Source organism: Oreochromis niloticus, linkage group LG18 (genome assembly GCF_001858045.2).
Source record: "Oreochromis niloticus isolate F11D_XX linkage group LG18, O_niloticus_UMD_NMBU, whole genome shotgun sequence".
Classification (NCBI taxonomy): domain Eukaryota; kingdom Metazoa; phylum Chordata; class Actinopteri; order Cichliformes; family Cichlidae; genus Oreochromis; species Oreochromis niloticus.
This window is the reverse complement of record NC_031982.2, coordinates 9,866,303-9,891,419: the sequence shown is the minus strand read 5'-3', so window position 1 is coordinate 9,891,419 and position 25,117 is coordinate 9,866,303. Positions and strand designations below refer to the sequence as shown.

General features: G+C 41.7%; 1 protein-coding gene and 1 long non-coding RNA gene across 5 annotated transcripts; one reads left to right on the top strand and one right to left on the bottom strand.

Moving 5' to 3' along the window:
• The first annotated feature begins 298 nt into the window (after positions 1–298).
• LOC106097900 (complement factor H-related protein 1) lies at positions 299–25,117 on the top strand. Of its 4 annotated transcripts, XM_019348203.2 has the most exons (10): positions 299–490; positions 2,579–2,724; positions 11,138–11,317; positions 13,029–13,208; positions 13,286–13,471; positions 15,205–15,261; positions 15,521–15,682; positions 15,774–15,935; positions 24,733–24,761; positions 24,869–25,117. In XM_019348203.2, the coding sequence occupies exons 2-10, from the start codon at positions 2,670–2,672 to the stop codon at positions 24,899–24,901; spliced, it is 1,044 nt and encodes a 347-aa protein (XP_019203748.1). In that variant the 5' UTR covers positions 299–490; positions 2,579–2,669; the 3' UTR covers positions 24,902–25,117. The 4 variants fall into 4 exon arrangements, with proteins under 4 accessions (XP_019203748.1, XP_025756200.1, XP_019203750.1 ...); XM_025900415.1 differs by lacking the exon at positions 15,521–15,682 and having other exon boundaries at positions 302–490; XM_019348204.2 differs by lacking the exons at positions 299–490; positions 11,138–11,317; positions 13,029–13,208; ... (4 more) ...; positions 24,733–24,761; positions 24,869–25,117 and adding exons at positions 2,820–2,999; positions 3,353–3,532; positions 3,614–3,790; ... (1 more) ...; positions 6,965–6,990; positions 7,188–7,402.
• On the bottom strand, positions 16,231–17,811 carry LOC112842893 (uncharacterized). The gene is made up of 2 exons (XR_003214939.1): positions 17,544–17,811; positions 16,231–17,244 (listed from the first exon to the last, which is right to left on the bottom strand). It is a non-coding gene; the product is annotated as an uncharacterized LOC112842893 (long non-coding RNA).

Sequence of the window (25,117 nt, the reverse complement as noted above, 5' to 3'; positions counted from 1 at the left end):
AAATGTGTGTGTGTGCACATTTAAGGACTCTAATTTCCACTATTTACATTTATAAAATGTGCACGCAGTGTCTATTTGTGAATTGTGTTTAACAACAGCCAGAATCACTCAGTGTAAGGTTTACTGTTTCTCAACTTTTCAGCTTTGATGACTAATTATTAACTGGTTCAGAAGAACAAGGTTCTACTCGGTGAGGAGATTTATTTATGTATTTATTTGAAGTTGTTGGTTACATATCTAATGTGCATTTTTATGGGGTTTGGTTGTTTCTTTGTTTTTATTGTATTTCGGAACAGCGGTGTGATGCTCCCAGACTGGTTCATGGTTATTTTGTCCCCAAACAAGAGATTTACTTTGACAGAACCACGATCACTTATTCCTGTGATAACGGATATAAACCTGTAGTAGAGGGTTGGTGGGCAACCAGTACCTGTGAACGTGGGAAATGTTCGCAGGTACTTGAAGATGTCGCATGAACCACAATGCATAGGTAAGTGTTACATATATATGTATACAGTGGGAATGGGGAATGTGCTTAAAAGCTTAAATATATATGTGTGTGTATATATATATACATATATACACACACACACACACACACACACACACACACACACACACACACACACACAGGGAGTGCAGAATTATTAGGCAAGTTGTATTTTTGAGGAATAATTTTATTATTGAACAACAACCATGTTCTCAATGAACCCAAAAAACTCATTAATATCAAAGCTGAATGTTTTTGGAAGTAGTTTTTAGTTTGTTTTTAGTTTGAGCTATTTTAGGGGGATATCTGTGTGTGCAGGTGACTATTACTGTGCATAATTATTAGGCAACTTAACAAAAAAACAAATATATACCCATTTCAATTATTTATTTTTACCAGTGAAACCAATATAACATCTCCACATTCACAAATATACATTTCTGACATTCAAAAACAAAACAAAAACAAATCAGCGACCAATATAGCCACCTTTCTTTGCAAGGACACTCAAAAGCCTGCCATCCATGGATTCTGTCAGTGTTTTGATCTGTTCACCATCAACATTGCGTGCAGCAGCAACCACAGCCTCCCAGACACTGTTCAGAGAGGTGTACTGTTTTCCCTCCTTGTAAATCTCACATTTGATGATGGACCACAGGTTCTCAATGGGGTTCAGATCAGGTGAACAAGGAGGCCGTGTCATTAGTTTTTCTTCTTTTATACCCTTTCTTGCCAGCCACGCTGTGGAGTACTTGGACGCGTGTGATGGAGCATTGTCCTGCATGAAAATCATGTTTTTCTTGAAGGATGCAGACTTCTTCCTGTACCACTGCTTGAAGAAGGTGTCTTCCAGAAACTGGCAGTAGGACTGGGAGTTGAGCTTGACTTCATCCTCAACCCGAAAAGGCCCCACAAGCTCATCTTTGATGATACCAGCCCAAACCAGTACTCCACCTCCACCTTGCTGGCGTCTGAGTCGGACTGGAGCTCTCTGCCCTTTACCAATCCAGCCACGGGCCCATCCATCTGGCCCATCAAGACTCACTCTCATTTCATCAGTCCATAAAACCTTAGAAAAATCAGTCTTGAGATATTTCTTGGCCCAGTCTTGACGTTTCAGCTTGTGTGTCTTGTTCAGTGGTGGTCGTCTTTCAGCCTTTCTTACCTTGGCCATGTCTCTGAGTATTGCACACCTTGTGCTTTTGGGCACTCCAGTGATGTTGCAGCTCTGAAATATGGCCAAACTGGTGGCAAGTGGCATCTTGGCAGCTGCACGCTTGACTTTTCTCAGTTCATGGGCAGTTATTTTGCGCCTTGGTTTTTCCACACGCTTCTTGCGACCCTGTTGACTATTTTGAATGAAACGCTTGATTGTTCGATGATCACGCTTCAGAAGCTTTGCAATTTTAAGACTGCTGCATCCCTCTGCAAGATATCTCACTATTTTTGACTTTTCTGAGCCTGTCAAGTCCTTCTTTTGACCCATTTTGCCAAAGGAAAGGAAGTTGCCTAATAATTATGCACACCTGATATAGGGTGTTGCTGTCATTAGACCACACCCCTTCTCATTACAGAGATGCACATCACCTAATATGCTTAATTGGTAGTAGGCTTTCGAGCCTATACAGCTTGGAGTAAGACAACATGCATGAAGAGGATGATGTGGACAAAATACTCATTTGCCTAATAATTCTGCACTCCCTGTAGTTTGTTTTTTTTTAAAGTTCACAGGAGAGAACCTGTGCTAAAAGATTGAAGAAAACTATACAAATTCTCTTTGAATTTAAGCGTACGTTCTTTGTGTTTATTTATACTTTACTTCATTATACTGCATACATTTTAGTTTATTTAGTTTATTTATCATTTTAGTTACAAGATTAAATATAAAGTTGAAGAAAATGTAATTGTGGCCAGGCTATTGATCAAGTAATTGCGATTAATCGTGATTAATTACAGAAAATTGTGGGATTAATTAAGTTTTTTTTAATCTATTGACAGCAATAGTTTATTTATACAACATATGTCTAAGAAATATGGACCAGAGCCAGAGTTACTCAGCGCAATGTTTACTGTGTCCTGACTTCTTAGTTCTTTGGGGGAAATGCCCAACAATTATTAACTCGTCCAGCAGAACACGGCTCTTTACTCTGCCTTCAGATCGTGCTTTCATTCCTGCAAAATGTGTCTCAGGACTCTTGGATTTGTCCTCGTTTTGTTTCCTGGATTGTTTCAAGGTAAGAAGATTCAATTCTGTTACACATAGAAACAATTTTAGTTTGTAAATGTGAGACTAATGTGGGATTTAAAATTTTTTTTTATTGTGTTTCAGCACAGGGTTGTGATCGTCCCAGACTGGTTCATGGTAACTTTCTCCCCAGACAAGAGACTTACTCTGACAGAACCAAGATCACTTATTCCTGTGATAACGGATATAAACCTGTAGTGGAGGGTTGGTGGGCAACCAGTACCTGTGAACATGGGAAATGGTCGCATGAACCACAATGTATAGGTAGGTCAGTACTGGGAATGGTGAATGAGCTTTAAAAGCTTCAGTATAAATTATGTTTTTAAAAAATGATGTAATTAGTTTAGATTCGCTAATAAATAGACTCATCTGAGAAAAAGAACAATGGAATCTAATTATTTCCGTAAATAAATATAAAAAGCAATAAAATCTAATTGCAGAATCGTGAAGTTTAATTTAACGTTTTTGTGCCAAGTGTAAAAAAAATTGAAATAACTATTCACAACGTTTAATGCGGCATGTTGCTGTTCACAATCAGAAAGTTTTAATTATGAATGTAAAAGTTACTCTGTAAAATCTCAAAGTGCTGATGGTGACTCTGGTCTGTTCTTCCTCAGATGAAAGCAGCTGCCTTCCACCAACTATTCCCAATGGAAAGTACCCTGAAAACTCAAACGGCTGGTATGAGGATGGAAGTAGACTAAGGATAACATGTGATGGAGGATTTGAGCACCAAAACCAGATCACCACCACTACCTGTGGAAATGGAAAATGGTCCTCTGCACCAGTCTGTGAGAGTAAGTCTGCTACATGTTTGACTCCAGTTAGCTGTTCAACACTTTGTTCCTGCTTCTATTCATGACTTTTTATTTTTACAGGAAGTATGAGTGCATGCAGTGCACCTCCTAAAATCCCCCATGCAGTCATCATTCATGGATACCAGGAAGTGTTTGCTGCAGGTTCAGAAGTGCAGTATGAGTGTGAAGACGGATACACTGCACACACCGAGAAATCTGTTTGTATACAGGGAAACTGGACACCAGTGCCAACATGCAGTAAGCTGACTGTTTAATGAGATCTGCATTTATGTATTTACTTTTTATTAATTGGCAATAATCCACAGTAAGTTTAAAAACAACTGATCACATGACACTTGAAGGAATATAGAACATAATCCAGGAAGTAAATGCAGCAGTGCATGAATATGATTGGTGGGAATCATCAAGTGTTCAGAAAAATAATAAACATTTGAACTCTGTAGTCTGCAGATGCAGAATGTGTCATGTTTACATCCTGTTCTGCTGCTAGTAATCAAAGTTTTAAAAAGTAAATATATAAATATAAACCTAAAACATTAAAAAAACAATAATTTCATTGAAAACTATCATAATTTTTTGAAAGACTGAAAGAGAAAACGTTGACATATTCTGAGTTTTTTTAAAAACTTCTCACAGCCATGACCTGGTTAGGGGCTCTGGTGGCTCTTAGATGGTGTCTTCCTTGTGGCTGCGTAAAGCGGAGATGGGGGAGGGTCTGTGCTGGCTGGTTACTGGCCTGGTAGCCTGGCTGCCCCTGGGTGGGTCCGGGACCTGCGTGGAGGCTTGGGGGTCTGGAGGTGCTCCACCCCCGGGGCTGGGGCTCTGGCTGGGCCTTGGGGGCTTGGATCCTGGTTGTTGTGTCGCCAGGGTTGTGGGTGGGTGGGTGCATGGGGGCTCAGCCTCGGTGCAGGGGACCTCTGGTGCATCAGCCCAACTGGAGGGCTCTCTAACTGGTGGAGAGGCTGTTACATCTTTGTAGGAGGTCTCCTCTCTACAGGAGCTCACTCTGCAGGTGGGGGAGAGATATAGGAGAGGTGGAGAATGAACTCAACCTGGGTGTCTATTGTCTTGTGTAGTCTGGGAGATGACTGGATGATGGGGTGGGTGCAGTTTTCTCTGCGGTGGGGTCGGGTGGGCTGCCCCGGAGTCTGTGGGGCGGTGCTGCTGTTGTGGGCCCCGGTCCGGATGGGCCTGGGCCCCCTTTCCCTGGTGGGTTCCAGAGTGTGGGGGTACCTACTGGGGTCAGCGGGGGAGCTTGCCCCAGGGAGGGCCGCTTGCCCCTCCCTTTCTTCCCTCCCCATCCTCAGCTAGACATCCACATTACTCATGCTCTCATAACACATACATATAGGGCCTTGGGGGTGGGCACGTTATAATAATAATAATAATAATAATAATAAATTTTATTTAAAAATAGCGCCTTTCAGAGCACCCAAGGACACTGTACAACAAATACACAATATACACAATAATAAGAGTAACAGATAAAAGTTAAAAGGATGCAGAGGTTTAGACATAAGCAATTTTAAACAGGTGAGTTTTGAGGGTGGACTTAAAAAGAGGGAATGAAGTAATGTTTCTGAGGTCAGGGGGTAAGGAATTCCAAAGTCGAGGGGCAGAGCAACTAAAAGCCCTGCCCCCCATTGTAATCAGACGAGCGGAAGGAACAGAGAGAGAAAGAGAAGATGAAGATCTGAGGCACCGGGATGGAAAGTTCATCTGTACTAAATCAGAAAGGTATGGTGGAGAGAGAGAATGAATAGCCTTAAATGTATTATTTTAAAATGAATGCAAAATTTAACCGGGAGCCGGTGAAGCTGCTTCAGGATTGGGGAGATGTGGTGGGTAGAGGAAGTCCTAGTAATAATACGGGCAGCAGAGTTCTGGACACGTTGGAGCTTGTTAATGGATTTTTGTGTCAGGCCAAATAATAGTGAATTACAGTAATCAATTCGATAACAAGATTATGGACGAGAACGGCAGTGGCATGAGGAGTGAGGAAAAGGCGGAGGCGATTGATGTTACGGAGTTGAAAATATGCTGCACATGTGACATTATTGATATGTGAATTAAAGGATAATGTGCTGTCGAGAATGACACCCAAGCTTTTCACAGAGGGAGAGATAGGAACCAACGAATTATTGATAGTGAGAGAAAAATCGTTAATTCTGGATAGCGATAGTTTAGTGCCGACCAGGAGAAGTTCTGATTTATTGCTGTTGAGTTTAATTTGATGGTTGTTTCTTGTGTCCAGCTTACTTCTGTGCTGTCAACACCGATGACAATCCTGAATACATATCTGTGGGAACTGTGTACATAGAAAATGGTGAGGAAAAGAGAGTGGACTGTGTGAAACCGAGCAGATTCTCGTTGGAACATTATTCTAAGGTTCGGTGCATCAATGGAAGAGTGGAGGCAACTAAATGTAAGTATTACTGTAAACTCTTTATGTTTGAACGTGTCAGTCAGAAAAGAGTTTTCAGCACTATGTTGCCTACATGTTAACACGTTTATATTACTTATAAGAAAGAAAACATTTTAATAAATAAAACAACTGAACATGAATCATTTTAATAACAACTACATTTAAAAGATCTGAGCACTTAGTGTCTCTCAGTGTCATCAAATCCAACCAACCTTTTACAACTTTAAACTCCTTTAGACACACACAGAAAAAACTACAGCAACTCTGCTGATTCACTGATTCGTTGTTTCTACCTTCATTAGTTGTCACCAGAAGTACTGCACAGGCACCTGTCACACCTTGTAGTGTATGCTGCAGCCCTGACAGCTTCCCTTTCCCTGCACTAATGCCTGTGATGATTTAAACCTGAAGTTATTCTTAGCATTTCCACTTGGCAATTTCAATAGATCTTATAGACCCGATGAATATGTATTTCTTTAAAACATGCAGAACGCTTTAAACAGAGTTTACTGTGTGATCACCTTTAATGAGGCTGAGAAATATGTTGTTTACTTTGTGCCTCGTGTAAACACAGTGGACGATTTAGTAAACAAACATATCCACTTCTATAGAAACTTCTGACTCATGCAGTGATTTAAACAGTATCCCAGTAAAGTCGATTCAACAAAATATTAAACCATCATCAGGTGGGAAACAAGACACCCAGATGGACATTCGTGTCTTTACCCCTTTTTCCTGCTGTGCTCAGAGCTGTAAGAGTGAACACAGTCCCGAAAAACATTTTCATAAGCTCTGACACTGAAAGATGGACCAGATTCTAAATTCACTGAGATCCAAAAATATTCCAAAAGTAAAAAAAAATAAAAATATTAAACCTGATAAAAACTGGCAGCAGCTTGTGGACATGTAGAAAACTGAACACGTCTCATCTGCAAATGTTAAGTGACTGAAGTGTTCACACTGAGCTTCTGCATCACTGTTTACAGGTTGTAGCAGGGTGGAGCATGCAGCGGTGAGTGTTCCTCTTTAAAAGAAATGCTGTGTATCCTTATTGCTCTCATCTGTCATTTGAAGGTGTTTCAAATGAAGAATCACAACTTGATTTTTATACTTAGTTTTCACACTTTATTTTTTTCCTTTGGTTTTTACATTTTTAAAAAATGTATTATATTTGTAATTTATTCATAAAGCATCTGTTCTTCTAACCAGGCAAGTCTATTGTGTGACTAAACCTGTAGCTGAGGATTTGCTCACCACTTTGGAGCTTTTAAAGGAGACACCTGATATTTGATCACATCGTCACATCCTGTGTTAGCTTCTCATTTTCATCTTCAAACATTTAAGAGAAAATGGTTTGTGTGCTCTTATTTGAGACACAAACACCACCAAACTGAATAAAGTCTCAGATTTTACCATCAAAACTGCTCCTGCTTTGTGTGTTTCATTGTTTAGTATCTGAAGAGCACTGATTTAAAGCTAGCTGTCCTGTTCAGGGTGACAAGTTGCTGAAAGTTCTCACATGTGGTTTCTTTTCTGGAGCCTCCAGACAGTCACACACCTACAAACTCACACATTTCTTTTTGTTTGTTTGTTTGTTTGTTTGCTTTTGCAGTTTTGATTTATTGATCATGGCAAAAAGTTTGAGAAAAACTTTATCACTTTTTCCAAATGTGAACATTATTTAAAATATCGAATTGTCAAACAGTTCCAACCAAAGTTAAATAATTTAATATAAATTTAAAAAATTCACCTCTCGCCCTGCGGGCGGTCTATCCTTCAAGCTCGGGTCTTCTACCAGAGGCCTGGGAGCTTAAGGGTCCTGCGCAGTACCTAAACTGTTCCTAGGACTGCGCTCTTCTGGACAAAGATCTCGGATGTTGTTCCTGGGATCTGCTGGAGCCATCACACCTAGTGCTCCGATTACCACTGGGACCACCTTCACCTTCCACATCTTCTCAAGCTCTTCTCTGAGCCCTTGGTATTTCTCCAGCTTCTCATGTTCCTTCTTCCTGAAGTTGCTGTCACACTATCACTAAGGCCATCATGTGAAATACTATGAATACTTTCCAGATATGTGCGACCAACAAATTTCATAAAAGCAGCCTAACACCCACAGAAGCAGATAGATCACTCATTAATACATTTTCCTTATTCAGCTTATTCATAAGCTTCATAACGATGCCATGTGTTTACTTCCCCATCGTGCACAACCAGACGAGCCCACACATATCTGACAGTTTGACACTTTACACTATTTCCTTTGCTTCCTTACCTGAGTGAGTCCTGAAGTGCATTTCTAGACTTGACTTGACTTTAAATTCTTTCATGCAGACCTCACACTGACGCACAGCAACTTTCTGCAGTCTTTATTAATGCAGACAAAAAAAGAAAACAACACTTGCCAACACAGGCTAATCTGGAAAGAGATGCAGAGAGAAGCAGGTGACAACAACAACACCACTGCACTAGAGAACAAGCCCGTGGTTTGTATAACATACTTCTGCCAGACTTTCTCTCCCAGATGAACACTTCTGTAGTGGACTGTCAGGTGATCATGGCGTCTGAAGCACTCCTCACACTGGTGTAACTTTCTCACCTGTAATAGGAAAATAAATACTGATTTTAAGTTTTACACTGTATCATGTGACTCTGTGTGGAGGCAAAGCCACAAAAGTAACAAGTTAAACTAGAGAATAGCACTGCTGTCCCTTCCATGCTCACCAGAGTGCATTTTCTGATGTTTGGTCAGGTGATCGTGGCGTATGAAGGTTTTCCCACAAACATCACACTCATCATGGTGGACTCTGAGGTGAAGCCTGTTCAAGGAACAGTTTAGCCAATATAGAGAACTATAACTATAACAAAGGCATGTTAATAATTGAGAGTTTGAAACTTTTGTCATCATCAAGCCTCTGCAAAAGTCACTGGACCCACCTGTAGCAGCTGTCACTATGGAAACTTTGGCCACAGATACCACAGAGGTCAGGTTTCTCTCCAGTGTGAATCATCAAGTGCTCCTTTTAAGTTGCCCTGTGATGAAAACATTTCCAGCCATGTTCCAGTTAAATGGCGTGTATTTGTATAGTGCTTTACTAGTCCCTAAGGACCCCAAAGCGCTTTACACATCCAGTCATCCACAGCCACCCTGGGGCGCACTGACAGAGGCAAGGCTGCCGGACACTGGCGCCACCGGGCCCTCTGACCACCACCAGTAGGCAACAGGTGAAGTGTTTTGCCCAAGGACACAACGACCGAGACTGTCCGAGCCGGGGCTCGAACCGGCAACCTTCCGATTACAAGGCAAACTCCCAACTCTTGAGCCACGATCGCCCAGTTACTCTGGTATAATGATTTTATAAATGTTCAGTTTGGCACACCTTAAAGTCTTCTTTCTAAAAGATGGGAAAAACACAGATTTTGCCAAATCCTTCTGCCTCACATGAATTTGGTAAAAACAAATGTTCTTACTATACAGCTGGAAACATTTTTTGTTGCTAGGCAGCCACGCCAAACCTGTTGGGATGCTGTGAACTCAAGTAAAGGAGAATCTAACTGTGCGTTCTTATATTTTCCCTCATTTTCCCTAATATCTGTTCCTTAACAAACGCAGAGCTTGTAGAGATCCAGCTGACAATCAGAGAAACTCTGAGTTTATATCAAACACATATTAAACTGAAAACCTGTGCTTCTACATGTTTGATGTTTCATAATGGTGACCTCTGATTACAGCAATCCGGGAAGTCTCTTTGAAATCTGGGATCTGTAAACAAACTCATAGAATTTATCCAAAACACTTGCTGAGAAATTCAGGATCAAATGAATAAACGTGGACTTTTCCTGTCATATAAAAGTGAAATACTGAAGTGTTTTCTAGACGATGACTGCGTTTCAAGGTGAGAAGGATTAAATATTCATAGTAAATGAGACAACAGGAGTAAAAAAATATGAGTCTTTGTGCTTTCATTTGTGTTTATTTTAGTCCTGTCAAAATTAACGCGTTAACGCAAATTAATCTGCGATCACGGTCAACACAATTTTTAATGCATCTGGAGTGCAGAATGACTCAAAATTCCTGAAATGTTTCTCTCAATGCCTTTCGGGCAGTTTGTCCAAGCAGAGTTACCTTCGCACATGCACAAATGGGCAGTTGATCTGGTAGTGACGGGCAGTAGTGAGGTGCGATACCACTGATTTCCTTTCTCATCCAATATGAAGTCAAATTCAGGGTGGTATCTACGATACTGATCTTATACCGATACTGTGTACAAGAACTTAATGTTTCATTGTATTTCATAATACAATATATAATTCTGTTACGTAATTTCAATAATAATATAATAACAGAACTTCATAATGATTACAGGACATCAGACTACTTGTTCTTATTGCTAAATGATGCAGAATTATCATATAGAAATAAAAGACCTGATGTTGTGCGCTATTTGAACATGTTGCCTGCCTGCAGCACTAAAGGACTCTGCGAGAGACGTCTGTCTCGTCCTATCAGCACCTGAATCTGATTAAACATTTGTTTGACAGCACTAATACATATTATATATTAGTGTATACTTACCTATTAATATATAGTTCTTTTTTTAAGTTGTATTTCACAGGAGAGAACCTGTACTAAAAGATTGAAGAAAACTATACAAATTCTCTTTGAATTTAAGCGTACGTTCTTTGCATTTATTCTCCATTTACTTCATTAAAGATTTAATATAAAGTTGAAGAAAATGTAATTGTGGCCAGGCTATTGATCAAGTAATTGTGATTAATTACAGAAAATTGTGGGATTAATTAGATTGTTTTTTTTTTATCTATTGACAGCAATAGTTTATTTATACAACATATGTCTAAGAAATATGGACCAGAGCCAGAGTTACTCAGCGCAATGTTTACTGTGTCCTGACTTCTTAGTTCTTTGGGGGAAATGCCCAACAATTATTAACTCGTCCAGCAGAACACGGCTCTTTACTCTGCCTTCAGATCGTGCTTTCATTTCTGCAAAGTGTGTCTCAGGACTCTTGGACTTGTCCTCGTTTTGTTTCCTGGATTGTTTCAAGGTAAGAAGATTCAATTCTGCTGCACATAGAAACTATTTTAGTTTGTAAATGTGAGACTTACGTGAGATTTAAAAAAAAAAAATTATTGTGTTTCAGCACAGGGTTGTGATCCTCCCAGACTTGTTCATGGTAACTTTCTCCCCAGACAAGAGACTTACTCTGACAGAACGACGATCACTTATTCCTGTGATAACGGATATAAACCTGTAGTGGAGGGTTGGTGGGCAACCAGTACCTGTGAACGTGGGAAATGGTCGCATGAACCACAATGTATAGGTAGGTCAGTACTGGGAATGGTGAATGTGCTTTAAAAGCTTCAATATAAATTATGTTTTTAAAAAATGATGTAATTAGTTTAGATGTTGTTAGGGTTCAATGTTGAGAGAGGAATCCATAAATAACCACAGATCCAGCCGGGTGGTGCAGTTAGACGGCATTTTAATGAACACATGTGTGAGTTCAACAACCCAATCAGTATTGAACTGTCTTACAAAAAGTCAAAACAAAGACTTTATAGAGGTGAGAATTGTACCGCCCACTTTTCTGTTGCTAGGCAGATTTAATACAGCATACGTCAACTCAAAACCACAAATGTTCTGTCAACAACCTTTAACATAGTTTTAAAGAACATTGTCTTCGGGTCGGTGCTTCCCCTCAGCTCGTCTTCGCTGTCGCTTCCCTGTGGGAGATCTGGTGCACTTCCTCTAAGTACTTCGGCACAATTCTGCAATTGCAGCAAAAACCCATCTTCACTTCTTACTTACCAAAATAGATCTATTATGGTGTGTATGTGTGTGTCTGGAGTATATGCTATGTATGTGTCATGACCTCTCCTGCACTCCGGCTCACCTCACAACCCTCGTCCTAGCCAGACATAAGGCCTGTGCTCGTGCACAGCTGAACTATGTGTGACTTCTAAATGTCACACTCAAATGATGATACTCAAACCATGAAGGAAACTTACTCAAACTGAACATAAATGAAACTTAAGACTTACTCAAAAGGATATAAGTGCTGAATGATACAAACTTAACTCTTAGCTCTAAAGGATATGAGGATATAAGGATATAACTCCAGGCATATGTCATGTAAGCAGGTGTGTTGCAATTCCTTTCAGAGCTCCTGTTCTCCTCACCGTGTATTGGCTGATCATAACGCCCGCCAAGAGTTTCTGACCTTCACTTGACCAAGAGCCACAGCTCTTTAATAAGCTCAAATGCAATCATGTATAACAGATTAAAATCATTTTCATAACACAGGTTTTCCTTCTCAGATCTGCCAATATGTTTGCTCCTCCTAATATAGTCTAAAAGCAACCCCAAGCAAAACAATTTGAACTTTCCCCTATCAGTGATCCCTCTAACTAAGTGTGTGTGTATATCTCGTCTGTCTGTGGGTGCACAGAGTGTGCATCTGCTCTCTGAACAGTTTCACTTCTGCAAAAGCATGGCTTGCAGACGCATTTCCTGTCAGCCTGCAGTCAGCTTCTCACCCACTGAAGACTTCAGTATAAGAATACAAAAACACCCAAAAGCCCCCAAACTATAGACCCAACTCAACAATCTGAAGTGAAAATAAAATAATAAATCAAAATGACAAAACATAATACTTCCTCCTCCACAATGTCCTAAAAAAATAGACTCATCTGAGAAAAAGAACAATGGAATCTGATTATTTCAGTAAATAAATATAAAAAGCAATAAAATATAATTGCAGGATGGTGAAGTTTAATTTAATGTTTTTGTGCCAAGTGTAAAAAAATTATATTATTGTATTTTTAAAGAATTACAAATCGGGAATTTCAGTCTCCTACAAGGAAAAAAACAAAACAAAAAAACCTCTCTTACAGTAACTCCTTGAAATAACTATTCACAACGTTTAATGCGGCATGTTGCTGTTCGCAATCGGAAAGTTTTAATTATGAATGTAAAAGTTACTCTGTAAAATCTCAAAGTGCTGATGGTGACTCTGGTCTGTTCTTCCTCAGATGAAAGCAGCTGCCTTCCACCAACTATTCCCAATGGAAAGTACCCTGAAAACTCAAACGGCTGGTATGAGGATGGAAGTAGACTAAGGATAACATGTGATGGAGGATTTGAGCACCAAAACCAGATGAACACCACTATCTGTGGAAATGGAAAATGGTCCTCTGCACCAGTCTGTGAGAGTAAGTCTGCTACATGTTTGACTCCAGTTAGCTGTTCAACACTTTCTGCTTCTATTCAAGACTTTTTACTTTTACAGGAAGTATGAGTGCATGCAGTGCACCTCCTAAAATCCCCCATGCAGTCATCATTCATGGATACCAGGAAGTGTTTGCTGCAGGTTCAGAAGTGCAGTATGAGTGTGAAGACGGATACACTGCAGAGGGAGCACACAACAAAAAATCTGTTTGTACACAAGGAAGCTGGACACAAGGCCCGACCTGCAGTAAGTGGACATGAATTAAAATTCTTGACACACTATAACATAATGTTATAATAATACAATAGCCATGTAGTACAGATCAATGGTGTGACTTGATCTTCACACAAGAGCATTTAAGCACCACTATTGACAAGTTTGTAACAATAACTCCTCTCAACCTGCAGGCAGAGGAAGGATTAAACCATGTATTTATTCTCTTTATAAAATATAGATATATATACCTTATAGCAATGTTTTGAAAACACTCATTCACACATCTTTCTTTATTTTGACTGACAAACAAGACTTGCAAATCGTTGGTTATAGAACAACATCATTTAGTGAGCCACAAAAGAAATACAAATGAAAATTGGGGGTGGACTCAAACCATGCAGTAGCCTGGGAGAGAAACAGAATAGGAATAACCTTAAAGCAAGCGCATGTGTATAGTGTTGTGGAGGTGAAGAGAGTGTCAGACAGGGTCATCGGTGCATATTTTCACAAATTTGATGTCAGAGGAATGAAGTGGTAGAAAGTGTCCTTTGGAAGGAGGAGTATAGGAAACAAAGGTGGGATGAGGAGGTGCTGATAGCTATGTTGTTAAAGAGAACAATACTGAAGGACAGATGGTAGTAGATTTTGAGACAAAGATGGAAATGGCTGTGGTGAACACATTTGAGGAAGACGGAGGAACACAGGGTGACATAAAAGTGGATGAAGGTGCACACAGGTGGAATTTGCAGGTGCAGTCTGAAAATCTAAAATAACTCTGGAAATCAAGAAGAGCAAGAGAGTGAAGAAAGAAGCAAGAACTGAATGGGGGAAGCTTCGGAATAAAGAATGATGTGCAGAGTTCAGGGAAGGAATGAGACTCTGTAAAATCTGAAACAGTGTATTGGTACTAATTTTCAGTGACAAGGGTGATGTGCAGAAAGTATAGAGGTATAAAGCTGATGAGCCAAACCACGAAGCTGTGGGAAAGAGTGAAGCTAGGTTAAAAAGAGAGGTGGCTATCAGTGAACAGCAGCACGGCTTCATGCCAAGAAAGATTGTTTACTTTGAAAGTGCTGATAGAAAAGTATAGAAAAGGTCAGAAGGAGTTACACTGAGTCTTTGTGGATCCAGAGTAAGCAGACGATACAGTGCCAAGAAAGGAACTGATAGCGCAGGTGGAAAAGTGAAGATGCAAGCAGTAGAAGTAGTAGTAGAGATACCTTGGGTCAACCAAAGTAACAGACGGTGCACAAGACAAGAAGAAGAGTGCATGCATGGTGGAGTGAGTGGAGATGACTGTCTGAGGTGAACTGTGAAACCAGCTCTGATGTATGGTTTAAAGATGGTGGCACTGATAAAAAGACAGGAAGTGGAAGTGGCATCAGAGTGGATTTTCATCAGGAGTGACCAGGAAGAAGATTAGAAATGAGTCCATCAGCTCAGGTTGTTCAGTTAGGACATAAAGTCAAAGATGCAAGGCTGAGATGGTTTGGACATGTGCAGAGGAGGGATAGTGAAGATATTGGACAGAGGATGTTGAAGATGGAGCTGCCAAGCAGGAAGAGAAGAGAAAAAGAAGGAGGAGGAGATGCAGAGGGTTGTTGTGACAGAAGAGGATGCAGGGGACAGGATAATTCATTGTGATGACATATCAGGGAGGTACAGCTGGCAGCAGGACTGATTTATAAGTCAAAGAAGTTTATAAAGTGAAGCTGACTGATGTGTTGTCTGTATATGTACGTTATCTGCTCTGTCTCCTGCAGCATCTTCTAGCACCTCTGACTCAAATAACAGAGACAGTAGACCCATGCTGATGAATGGTAAGTTGCTCACAACCTTTTCCACTTAATCAGCATATACATCAAATTCAGTTTATATATTTAATTTGGTTTTTGAATGACAACAGGCAGATGGATTGGAATTAGAAGCCAGCGTTAATGAATGAATGAATTGTTGATCACTGCAAAAATGATTAATTTTGATTGGTTGGGTAAGTTGTACAGGAATTCAAAGATTTGGAAAACTAAACAGCTGAGTACACAATGATCATTTTGTTACAGTCACTTTCTTTTATTTTAGTTCCATGGTGTGGAGCCCGCCCATACATTGAAAATGCTGTAATTGTGGAAGAAGGTCCAATGTATTTGAAATACCAGTGTAATGGCTTTTACAATCTAGCTGGTCCAGAGGCTGTGAATTGTTACAGTGATCGTAGCTGGTCTGAACTACCCACCTGTGAAGGTATAAAAAAATATTTTTCACTCAAAAGTTTGTTAAAAATGTTCCTAAAAATTCTTCTTATGTTTGTTTTTACTTGTTGTTGTTTTTGCAGAAGCGTTCTGTGTGGTGGATCCTGCTAGATATGCTGGTTATGGTCTTGCAGTAACTCAATCTGAATACATGCGGGAAGGAGAACAAAAAGATTTTCCTTGTACTGCAAGAGACAAATATATCTATGTTCAGTGTACTAACAGAAGAATAGCTCTGAGCCAATGTAACTATTTATCTCTTTACATTTGAACTCTTCAATTTTCTTTATTCCTTTTGCAGCTAACATGTATGAAAATGTCTTCTCTGGGATCTGATTCACAAACAAGAGGAATAGTGAAAGAAAAATAAATACAATTTCCCACACAGGAACATATTGAAATAGAAAACCTAATATTGCTGATTTGTTAAAAGCTGCAGCTGATGTTTGTCTATAGGAATGACACATTCACTTCATGTTGTAGTATGTAGAGTTAAAAGCTTCTGTTGCACACTTGGATTAAAATGAATTGAAACCAGTGTGGCTTTGTGAGTTCGCCTTTACTGTATCTGCAAACATCTGCAAACATATATGTAGACATAGCACAACGTTACACACTTTTGCACTCTCACACAACTCTTATAGGCGCACTGCCTTATGGTTAGTCCTTAAACTCAAATCTCTAATATTTCTTACAGTACAACAATGAAATAAACATAAACAAAAGATAGTGTGATCCACCAGGCTATATCTGCTGTGATTACAGCTCGGTGCAGGTATAAATCCACAAAAGCGCCACGAGGTTTCCGTACAAACTAATGAATTATCTCTAGCTGCTAATCGTTAGCGCCACGGCTAATTCACATCGCTACCAATAACTTATATACTAATGACACATAATGGGGATTAACGGCCAACTTTCCCACATTCTCTGCAACCCAGTGGACTCATCTGTAGATACATTTTAAGTTATTTACCATCTTGTATCTGCTTACCTGCAAACATATATGTAGACATAGCACAACGTTACACACTTTTGCACTCTCACACAACTCTTATAGGCGCACTGCCTTATGGTTAGTGGCTGGGCTTATTTACTCCCGCTAGAGCTGCTTGTTTTAGGGGATACTCCCTCTTGTGGTGTAACGGAGGAATAACTACCCTTCCTGCACTATGTCATTTTTGGAGACTGGGGCACACATTATTTTACAACAATCAAAGAAAATACATATTTGAACAATCAGACCATTTAACTAACTATAATATTGTGACTAAATTATAGGGGGGTGTCCTGTTTTGTCCACGATGTCTTTCTTGTCCTTACACTCTCCCCTCAAAAAGTTAATGGCGTCCCGACATTCTACCAATATCAGTCCTTATGTGGCAACTATACATTGCTTGTAGAAGGCTACATCTCTTTAGGAGTCAGAGTTCAGCATCACTGCTAGCCACAGTGAAACACATGACATGTATCTCCCCTTCCTGTCATATGTCGCAGCAGGTGTTATTGTGCACGATAACAGTCCACTGCTTTTTCCATCCATATCACGGGTATCTGCATCTTTACTGAGTAAGGTGCCCTCACCTGGACATAACCTCGCTACATAACATAGGGTGCCATTCTTATAACAGGTCATTACACTAACTCTTCTATATGGCTAACAAAACAGAATTAACATTTCTATTCTTCTCATAAAGCAGTAATGAAAACCTGAAAATGTAACTGTTATAACTACTTTACTGCAGTATGTAACATATGACTGTGCCTGAGGTACTTATTCAAGCGCTAATGTCGGCTGTCCTAACTTGTGATAAGTAAACATTAGCTTTTGTTTTCTCATTCTGAAAGGATACTTTTTCACACTGACAGGTGACTGGTCAGTGTCCTCTTGGTCACTGCACTCCATCTCAAGCTGGTGCGTCTGCTCTGTGTCTTTATTGTTCTCTTGTGCCTCTGTATCCTCATCATACTGGTTGTTTTGGTGTTCTATATTGTCCAAGCCCAGATTCTCTTCTCCGCAGTCCTCCTGGTGTTCCATGTCATTGTCATCACAGAGATCCTCCCTCCTGACGGCTCCACTCTCTGCATTGTACTCTGATGCTTCTGTCCACCAGGGCTGTCTACCACATTCCCCTTGTTCTGTCGACAGTCCTCTGATTGCTCTCCATTCATCTTCATCCTCCGAACTGTGCTCGTGCTCATGCCGCTCATGTCTGTCCTTGTTGTTGTTTTTCTGTGTTTGCTTTCTCAGCTCTGCATGTGAGTTGACTTTTTCGACTGGCAAGAAGTCACACGGCAGCAGAAGGTTCCTGTGGACGACTCTGACACGTCCCTTGCCATTTTCTGGCTTAATCTCATATACTGGGCTATCCTTGTGTTTCCTTTGTGTCACCTGAAACACTTGGTCCTCCCAGAAGGATCTCAGTTTCCCTGGTCCTCCCTTCTCACCAAAATTCCGGACCAGTACTCTGCACCCTGGGTACAGCTCTGCACCGTGTATTTTTCTGTCATAGAGCACTTTCCCTCGTCGACTCTCCTTACAGGCTGTAGCTGAGGCCAGTTTGTAAGCGTCTTTCATGCGAATCTTCCACTTCTCGGCATAGTCTTGATGAGAAGGGCTTTGATCATTAGCTGTGAGACCAAAAATCATATCAATAGGGAGTCTGGGATTCCTCCCAAACAAGAGGAAATAAGGGGCATATCCAGTGGCCTCGCTGCGCGTACAGTTGTATGCATGGACCACTTTTGCCAGGGATGCCTTCCAATCTGCTTTTGCTCCCTCTGGGAGGTTCCGAAGCATGGCCAGCAGTGTCCTATTGAACCTTTCTACCTGGCCGTTTCCCTGGGGGTGGTATGGTGTGGTTCTGGATCCCTTGACTCCACTGTATTCTTCCAGCTTGGCGAAGAGTTTGTTTTCGAATTCTCTTCCCTGGTCATGATGGAGCCGTGTGGGAAAACCAAACTTCAAGACGAAGTCTCCAAATATTTTCTCTGCCGCTGTTTTGGCACTTTTATCTCTGCAGGGATAAGCCTGAGCAAATCGTGTAAAGTGGTCCATGGCCACGAGGATATACTCATACCCTCCCTTACATTTCTCCAAATGCAAAAAATCAATGGAGACCAGCTCAAACGGGTACGTTGTAGTGATATTGATCAGGGGAGCTCTGGTTGGCTTGTTGGGACGCTTGTTTTTTAGACAGCTACACACCTGTGTTATGTAGTGCTCCACGTCCTTCTGCATGTGAGGCCAGTAAAAGCGATCCCGAATGAGGGCCAAAACTCTCTCCACCCCCAAGTGACCCATGTCTTCATGTAGTTCTTTATAAACGAGCGAATGGAACTTCTTAGGCAGGAGTAGCTGTGTTCGGCTGAGTGTTTTCCTGTACAGTAAACCATCCTCATCAAGGTGGAGTTTCTGTTTTTCCCTTGCCAGGGCAGCGATCTCCTTGTTGCATGCCTGTTTTCTGCCCTTTGGCCACCGACTAGAGATGACATACTTAAGGACTTCCCCGATTACAGGATCCTCTTTTTGTGCATCTCTCAGGTTTGCCTTAGGGATTTCCAGACCTGACATCCCTACCTCCTCACTTTGCTCTGCTACCACAGTTGAGATGTTTAACGGGCAGAGCCAGGGTTCACTTCCCTGCAGCTGAACAGCCAGAGCCTGAGTCACGCTGTTTAGGATCTCAGGTGTCACTGCTTCTGTACAAGTTTGCATGTAGTGTTCCATATCTAAGGGCATTCGTGAGAGACCATCTGCATCTCTGTTAGCTCTGCCAGGTCGATACTTGATGGAGAACTGGAAGTCAGCGAGTTCAGCTACCCATCTGTGTGTGGTTGCATTCAGTTTTGCCGTTGTCAGCACATATGTGAGGGGGTTATTGTCAGTGTAGACAATGAAGGGTGGTGAATAGTAGAGATAATCTCTAAACCTCTCACATATGGCCCACTTCAGGGCAAGAAACTCCAACTTCCCTGAATGGAGGTGGTAGTTCTTCTCTGGGGCAGTAAGGGTCCTAGACCCATATGCAATAACCACTAGCTTCCCATTTTGTCTTTGGTAAAGCACCGCTCCAAGTCCCTCCTGCGATGCGTCACAATGTAAGATGAATGGTTGCTCGAAGTCGGGATAACCTAAAATTGGGGGCTGAATGAGGAAATTGACTAGCTGACAGACCACCTGATGATGCTCAGCTGACCATGCCACTGGGTGAGAGGATGGTAGCTGACCCCCTTGATTCTTTGTCTTTTTGTTGTGTTTTGACTTCCTGTCTCTCCCTTCCCCTGGCTTTTCTGAGGAGAGCAGGTCATAGAGTGGCTTTGCAATGCGTGAAAAGTTAGGAATATAGTTGCGATAGTATGAGATGAATCCCAACAGCTTCCTCACTTCCCCAATGGTGGTGGGTTCCTTTGTTTTAAGGCCTGGACAGGAGCAATGTCGGCGGGGTCCATGGTGTGACCATCTTGAGTTACCAACCTCCCCAGGAATCTCACCTGATTTTTGAACAGTTCACATTTCCTGGGTGTTAATTTCACTCCATGGCTCTGATAACGCTGCAGGACCTGCTTTAGATCATTTAAGTGGTCCTCAAATGTTTTTGAATGAACAAGGTTGTCATCCAAGTAAGGCAGACATATGTCATCCCGCAGCCCTGCAAGGCATTCTTCCATCGACCTCTGAAACTCTGCCGGTGCAGATGACAACCCAAAAGGGATTCTTACCCATTCATACAATCCCCATGGTGTGATGAATGCAGTAAGAGGGCGACTTGACTCTTCCAGGAAGCCCTGGTGATAAGCCTTCCCTTGGTCTAAGACCGAGAACCAGGAGCTTCCTTTCAATGTGTTGAGCATATCTTGTATGCGTGGTATGGGATGGCGGTCAGGGATTGACTTCATATTTAGCTCCCTATAGTCACAGCACAAGCGGAGGCTGCCATCTTTTTTCCGCACACACACGATGGGGCTGGAGTAGGAGGATTTTGATTTCTTTATCCACCCTCTATTCAGCAAGTCTTCCAGATATTCTTTCACTTCTTTATGAAGTGGCTTAGGCACTGATGTATACGTTCGGCGAACAGGTGTGGGGTCACTGAGGCGGATCTTAAGCTGCAGTGAGGGAATATTGCCAACATCCTGTTCATCACGAGCAAAGGCATTACTCTCCTCCCTTAATAGCTGTCTGATCTTCAGCTGCTGTGCCGGAGAGAGGTGGTCAAGGGGAACTGGGGGGTCCCATACACCTTCACTGTTGCTTGTTGTTCTGTTTTCCTGTTCCCCCATTTGGCTAGCTGGAGGTGCAGCTGTTGTTTCTACCGTAGGTCTTGTTGTTTCCAACTGTTCTATTTCCACTGCCACTGTGTTAGCTGGGTAAATAGTTCGGACCCTCTGAGTTTGTCCCAAAACAGTTCTCGGAGGCAGTATGATCTCATAAGCTTTGGTATTAGTGACTGGGAGGCTAATACGGGACCAGCTGCCCTGCTGTAAATGGACAACGCTCTCTTGCACCTCCAACCCTTCTGGCATCTGTGGATAGGGACTAGGCTCGAACAGGACATCCTGACCTGCTGGGAGTGGACCTGCTCTCACACTACACTTGACAACTCTTGTCTGACCAGGTGGGATGCTCATCAATTCTCTCCCAGTCTTCACTCTGCCCTCACCTAGCCCATCGTCTCCACTCTTCATCACCTTTATAAAGACCTCAGCTTTCTTACAGTCAATGGAGAATGCTGTGCTAACAGCTTCTGTTACAGCACGAGGTGGCTCTATTCCCCTCTCTAGCATGTGTTCAATCACGTTGAAGCCAATTATTGGCTCCTCCGCCACCCCATCTTCCTGAGCTACTAATACTGGCACGAGAAGCTCTAACTGCGCAGCCTCTTCTGTGGGCAACCCGAATTTGATTTCAACCCACCCAGAAAATGGGATTGGTGTCTGATTTACTGCCCTCCCATCTAATATACCAGGCCCAATGATTTCAGTTAAACTCCTAACTTTGAGGTGTGGGATGTTCTGTTGTCTCCATTTTTCATTTATGAGACAAACCTGTGATCCTGTGTCCCACAATGCTGTGGTTTTTACTCCCTCAAGCAGGCAGGTGATCATGTGCTTCCTCCCAATAAGATTGAGGAGCTGGGCTCTTCGCCTTGGGGAGAGGAGGTTGACGGAAACGGCTTCATTCCTCTTATCTTGTGTGGCGGCTGCTAATTTTGTCTCCAAATGTTTTATACTGTCTGTCAAGAGTTTGTGAACATCTTGTTGTTGCTCACCTTGGTTTAGTGGCTGAAAAGAGGGTGATGGGAGTGGGTTCACCGTGCTAGCTGACATACCAATCTGCTCTGCCCTGTCTGAAAGTTTTCTCTGGGTGCGGCATCCCCTTGACAAATGTCCACTTTGTCCACATTTGAAGCAGTGGTCGCAGTTTTCTCCTCTATTGCTGTCCTGACAATCCCTGCAGCCACGTTTGAGGCTTGGGCGGTGTGAGGGAGAAGGTCGGTGCGACTCACGAATAGCTCCTTTTATTTCAGCTATTTCCCCTTTTAGTTGATTGATGATTTCAAACAGCTCAGTTTCCTTGCAAGTCACTGTTGCTGGTGCTTTAGCGGCTTTACCTTTTGTCGAGGTGGAGAATGGCTGGTCTTGCCCACCCACTGCACCAACTGCTGTCTCCTGCACTGACTGTGCCTCTGCTTTTATCTCTCTTACTTTCATTTCTCGGGTGGTCTTCCTGAATTTTTGTTGCCTCTCCCACTCAAGGCTGGCCGCTTCATTTGTCTTTGCAATCAGCACATCGTCAGTGACTGCTGGATCATCCAGGAAGGGTTTGATCTGGTATTTCACATTGTCGCTGATCAGACCTGTGCCAACGGCTCGCAGAAACTTTTTCTGAATCAGTTCAACACTGTATTGTTCATCTGTCCCTGGCTCCCTTGATGATGCTAGGAGTCTTTCCTTCAGCTCTATTGCCCTGAATAGAAAGTTCTGTGGGGACTCATTACTCCCTTGAGTGATATTTATCAGTCGATGATAGAGGTCAGTAGAGCTATCCTCCTTGTAGTGTCCCCTCAGTATGGTACGAAGCTGCATGAGGGTGAGGTCTGTTTTAATCTCCAACATATCACGGAGACTTAGGCCTGGGCTTATGGCCCTAACAACAGCTTCAATAATTTCAGCTTCGCTGTGATTCTTTTTAAGTCCCATTTCGATTTGATGAATCAGGTTGGAGTATGACAGTTTGTCTTTCTGACCCCGTTCCCCAATTTGGCCACTGATTCTAAATTCCCTGCGTATCGTCACTTCAGGGGGCTGTGTTGCTGGTGAAGCAGGTAACGGTGATGGAAGAGTAGGTAACTGAGTAGCCAGACCCTGACTAGTTTCTTGGGAGGCCATTCTGTCTGTCAGTCTTGCCATTTCTTCCTCTAACCTTTTTGTCGAGGTTTGAAAACTTAGTTGCAATGCTGCATATTGTTCTTGTAGACTGGCCAATGCAACCAAATCCCTACTGATACTATCTTCACGTTCCTGTGCAGGGTCATCTCTTCCCTTTAGTTCTTTAACAGTTTTAATTAATCTGTCCAGGAATGTGTGCGCTACTTCCTCTTCCTCCACTTCAATAATTGTTTCAACTGCTTCACTTATTGTTCTGATCAGCGTGTGCTTCTTTGTCTGTTTCCCGATTGAGATTTTAGCTTGTAAACACACTTCTTGTAGTTGGTCCGACCTTAACTGCAGCAAGCTCTCACTTAGCTGGTCTTGCAGTTGCTCCAACTCCATACTGTGTGTCATGACTCTGTAATCTCACACTGCTTCTTAGTAGCACCGCTGATCCCACCGCTGCCACCAAATTTTGTTGCACACTTGGATTAAAATGAATTGAAACCAGTGTGGCTTTGTGAGTTCGCCTTTACTGTATCTGCAAACATCTGCAAACATATATGTAGACATAGCACAACGTTACACACTTTTGCACTCTCACACAACTCTTATAGGCGCACTGCCTTATGGTTAGTCCTTAAACTCAAATCTCTAATATTTCTTACAGTACAACAATGAAATAAACATAAACAAAAGATAGTGTGATCCACCAGGCTATATCTGCTGTGATTACAGCTCGGTGCAGGTATAAATCCACAAAAGCGCCACGAGGTTTCCGTACAAACTAATGAATTATCTCTAGCTGCTAATCGTTAGCGCCACGGCTAATTCACATCGCTACCAATAACTTATATACTAATGACACATAATGGGGATTAACGGCCAACTTTCCCACATTCTCTGCAACCCAGTGGACTCATCTGTAGATACATTTTAAGTTATTTACCATCTTGTATCTGCTTACCTGCAAACATATATGTAGACATAGCACAACGTTACACACTTTTGCACTCTCACACAACTCTTATAGGCGCACTGCCTTATGGTTAGTGGCTGGGCTTATTTACTCCCGCTAGAGCTGCTTGTTTTAGGGGATACTCCCTCTTGTGGTGTAACGGAGGAATAACTACCCTTCCTGCACTATGTCATTTTTGGAGACTGGGGCACACATTATTTTACAACAATCAAAGAAAATACATATTTGAACAATCAGACCATTTAACTAACTATAATATTGTGACTAAATTATAGGGGGGTGTCCTGTTTTGTCCACGATGTCTTTCTTGTCCTTACACTTCCAACAGCCAAACTCATCTGCCTGCCTTTGTCCCAGCACATCACACAAAGCAGGAGATTCACTCTTTATCACAGGAACAAAGTGATTTACTGTGCAGCATCTTCTTTCCACACTTGTTCCAGTTGCCCCCAAATCACCACAAAACAGTTTGTTATTGTTACAAAACACCAAAAATATCAATGAAGTAACTTCAACAAATGTTAATATGGAATAAAAAGAAAACATGAGGAATAAAAGCAGTCTGGCTCTTTAAGAACAGAGAGGATTTTCCTCTGTAGGTTTATCTTTCAATGCAGTGAATCCGTCCTCACTAATGAAGTTTACTGGATCTGAGCTTCTAACTGACAAACTCACTGCTTCTTGTTTAGGTTGCGATGACCATGGACGTCAATATTATGTAAGTGTTATTCTTTGGTTTAATTTCAAACAAATATAGTTTTTTTGAAATAGATATGCTTGATGTTTTTCACTCTGCTGTTGTTTGTTTGTTTGTGTTTTAATCAGGATGATTGCAGAAGATTCAGAGAACCCAACTGACAACACGACCTTTCTGAAACTCTTCAACCAGAACCTGCAGAGCAACAATGAAACATGTTTCTTTTCTTTGTACAGTTTTGGGGCTGATTGTTCTTTAAACACCAAACTGTCCATAAATGATTTGAACTTTTCATGCACTCAGTACATGATGTGTACACTGAATCCATAAAGTGTCGATGGCTGGCTGAGGTCTGAATTCAATGTTTCATCATCAGA

Bases quoted from the DNA above. Each gene is read 5' to 3' on its own strand.
- LOC106097900 (XM_019348203.2), top strand. From the start codon at position 2,670: ATGTGTCTCAGGACTCTTGGATTTGTCCTCGTTTTGTTTCCTGGATTG. The intron at 11,318-13,028 runs GTAGGTCAGTAC...GTTCTTCCTCAG, and splicing joins GCATGAACCACAATGTATAG to ATGAAAGCAGCTGCCTTCCA. The intron at 13,209-13,285 runs GTAAGTCTGCTA...TTACTTTTACAG, and splicing joins CTCTGCACCAGTCTGTGAGA to GAAGTATGAGTGCATGCAGT.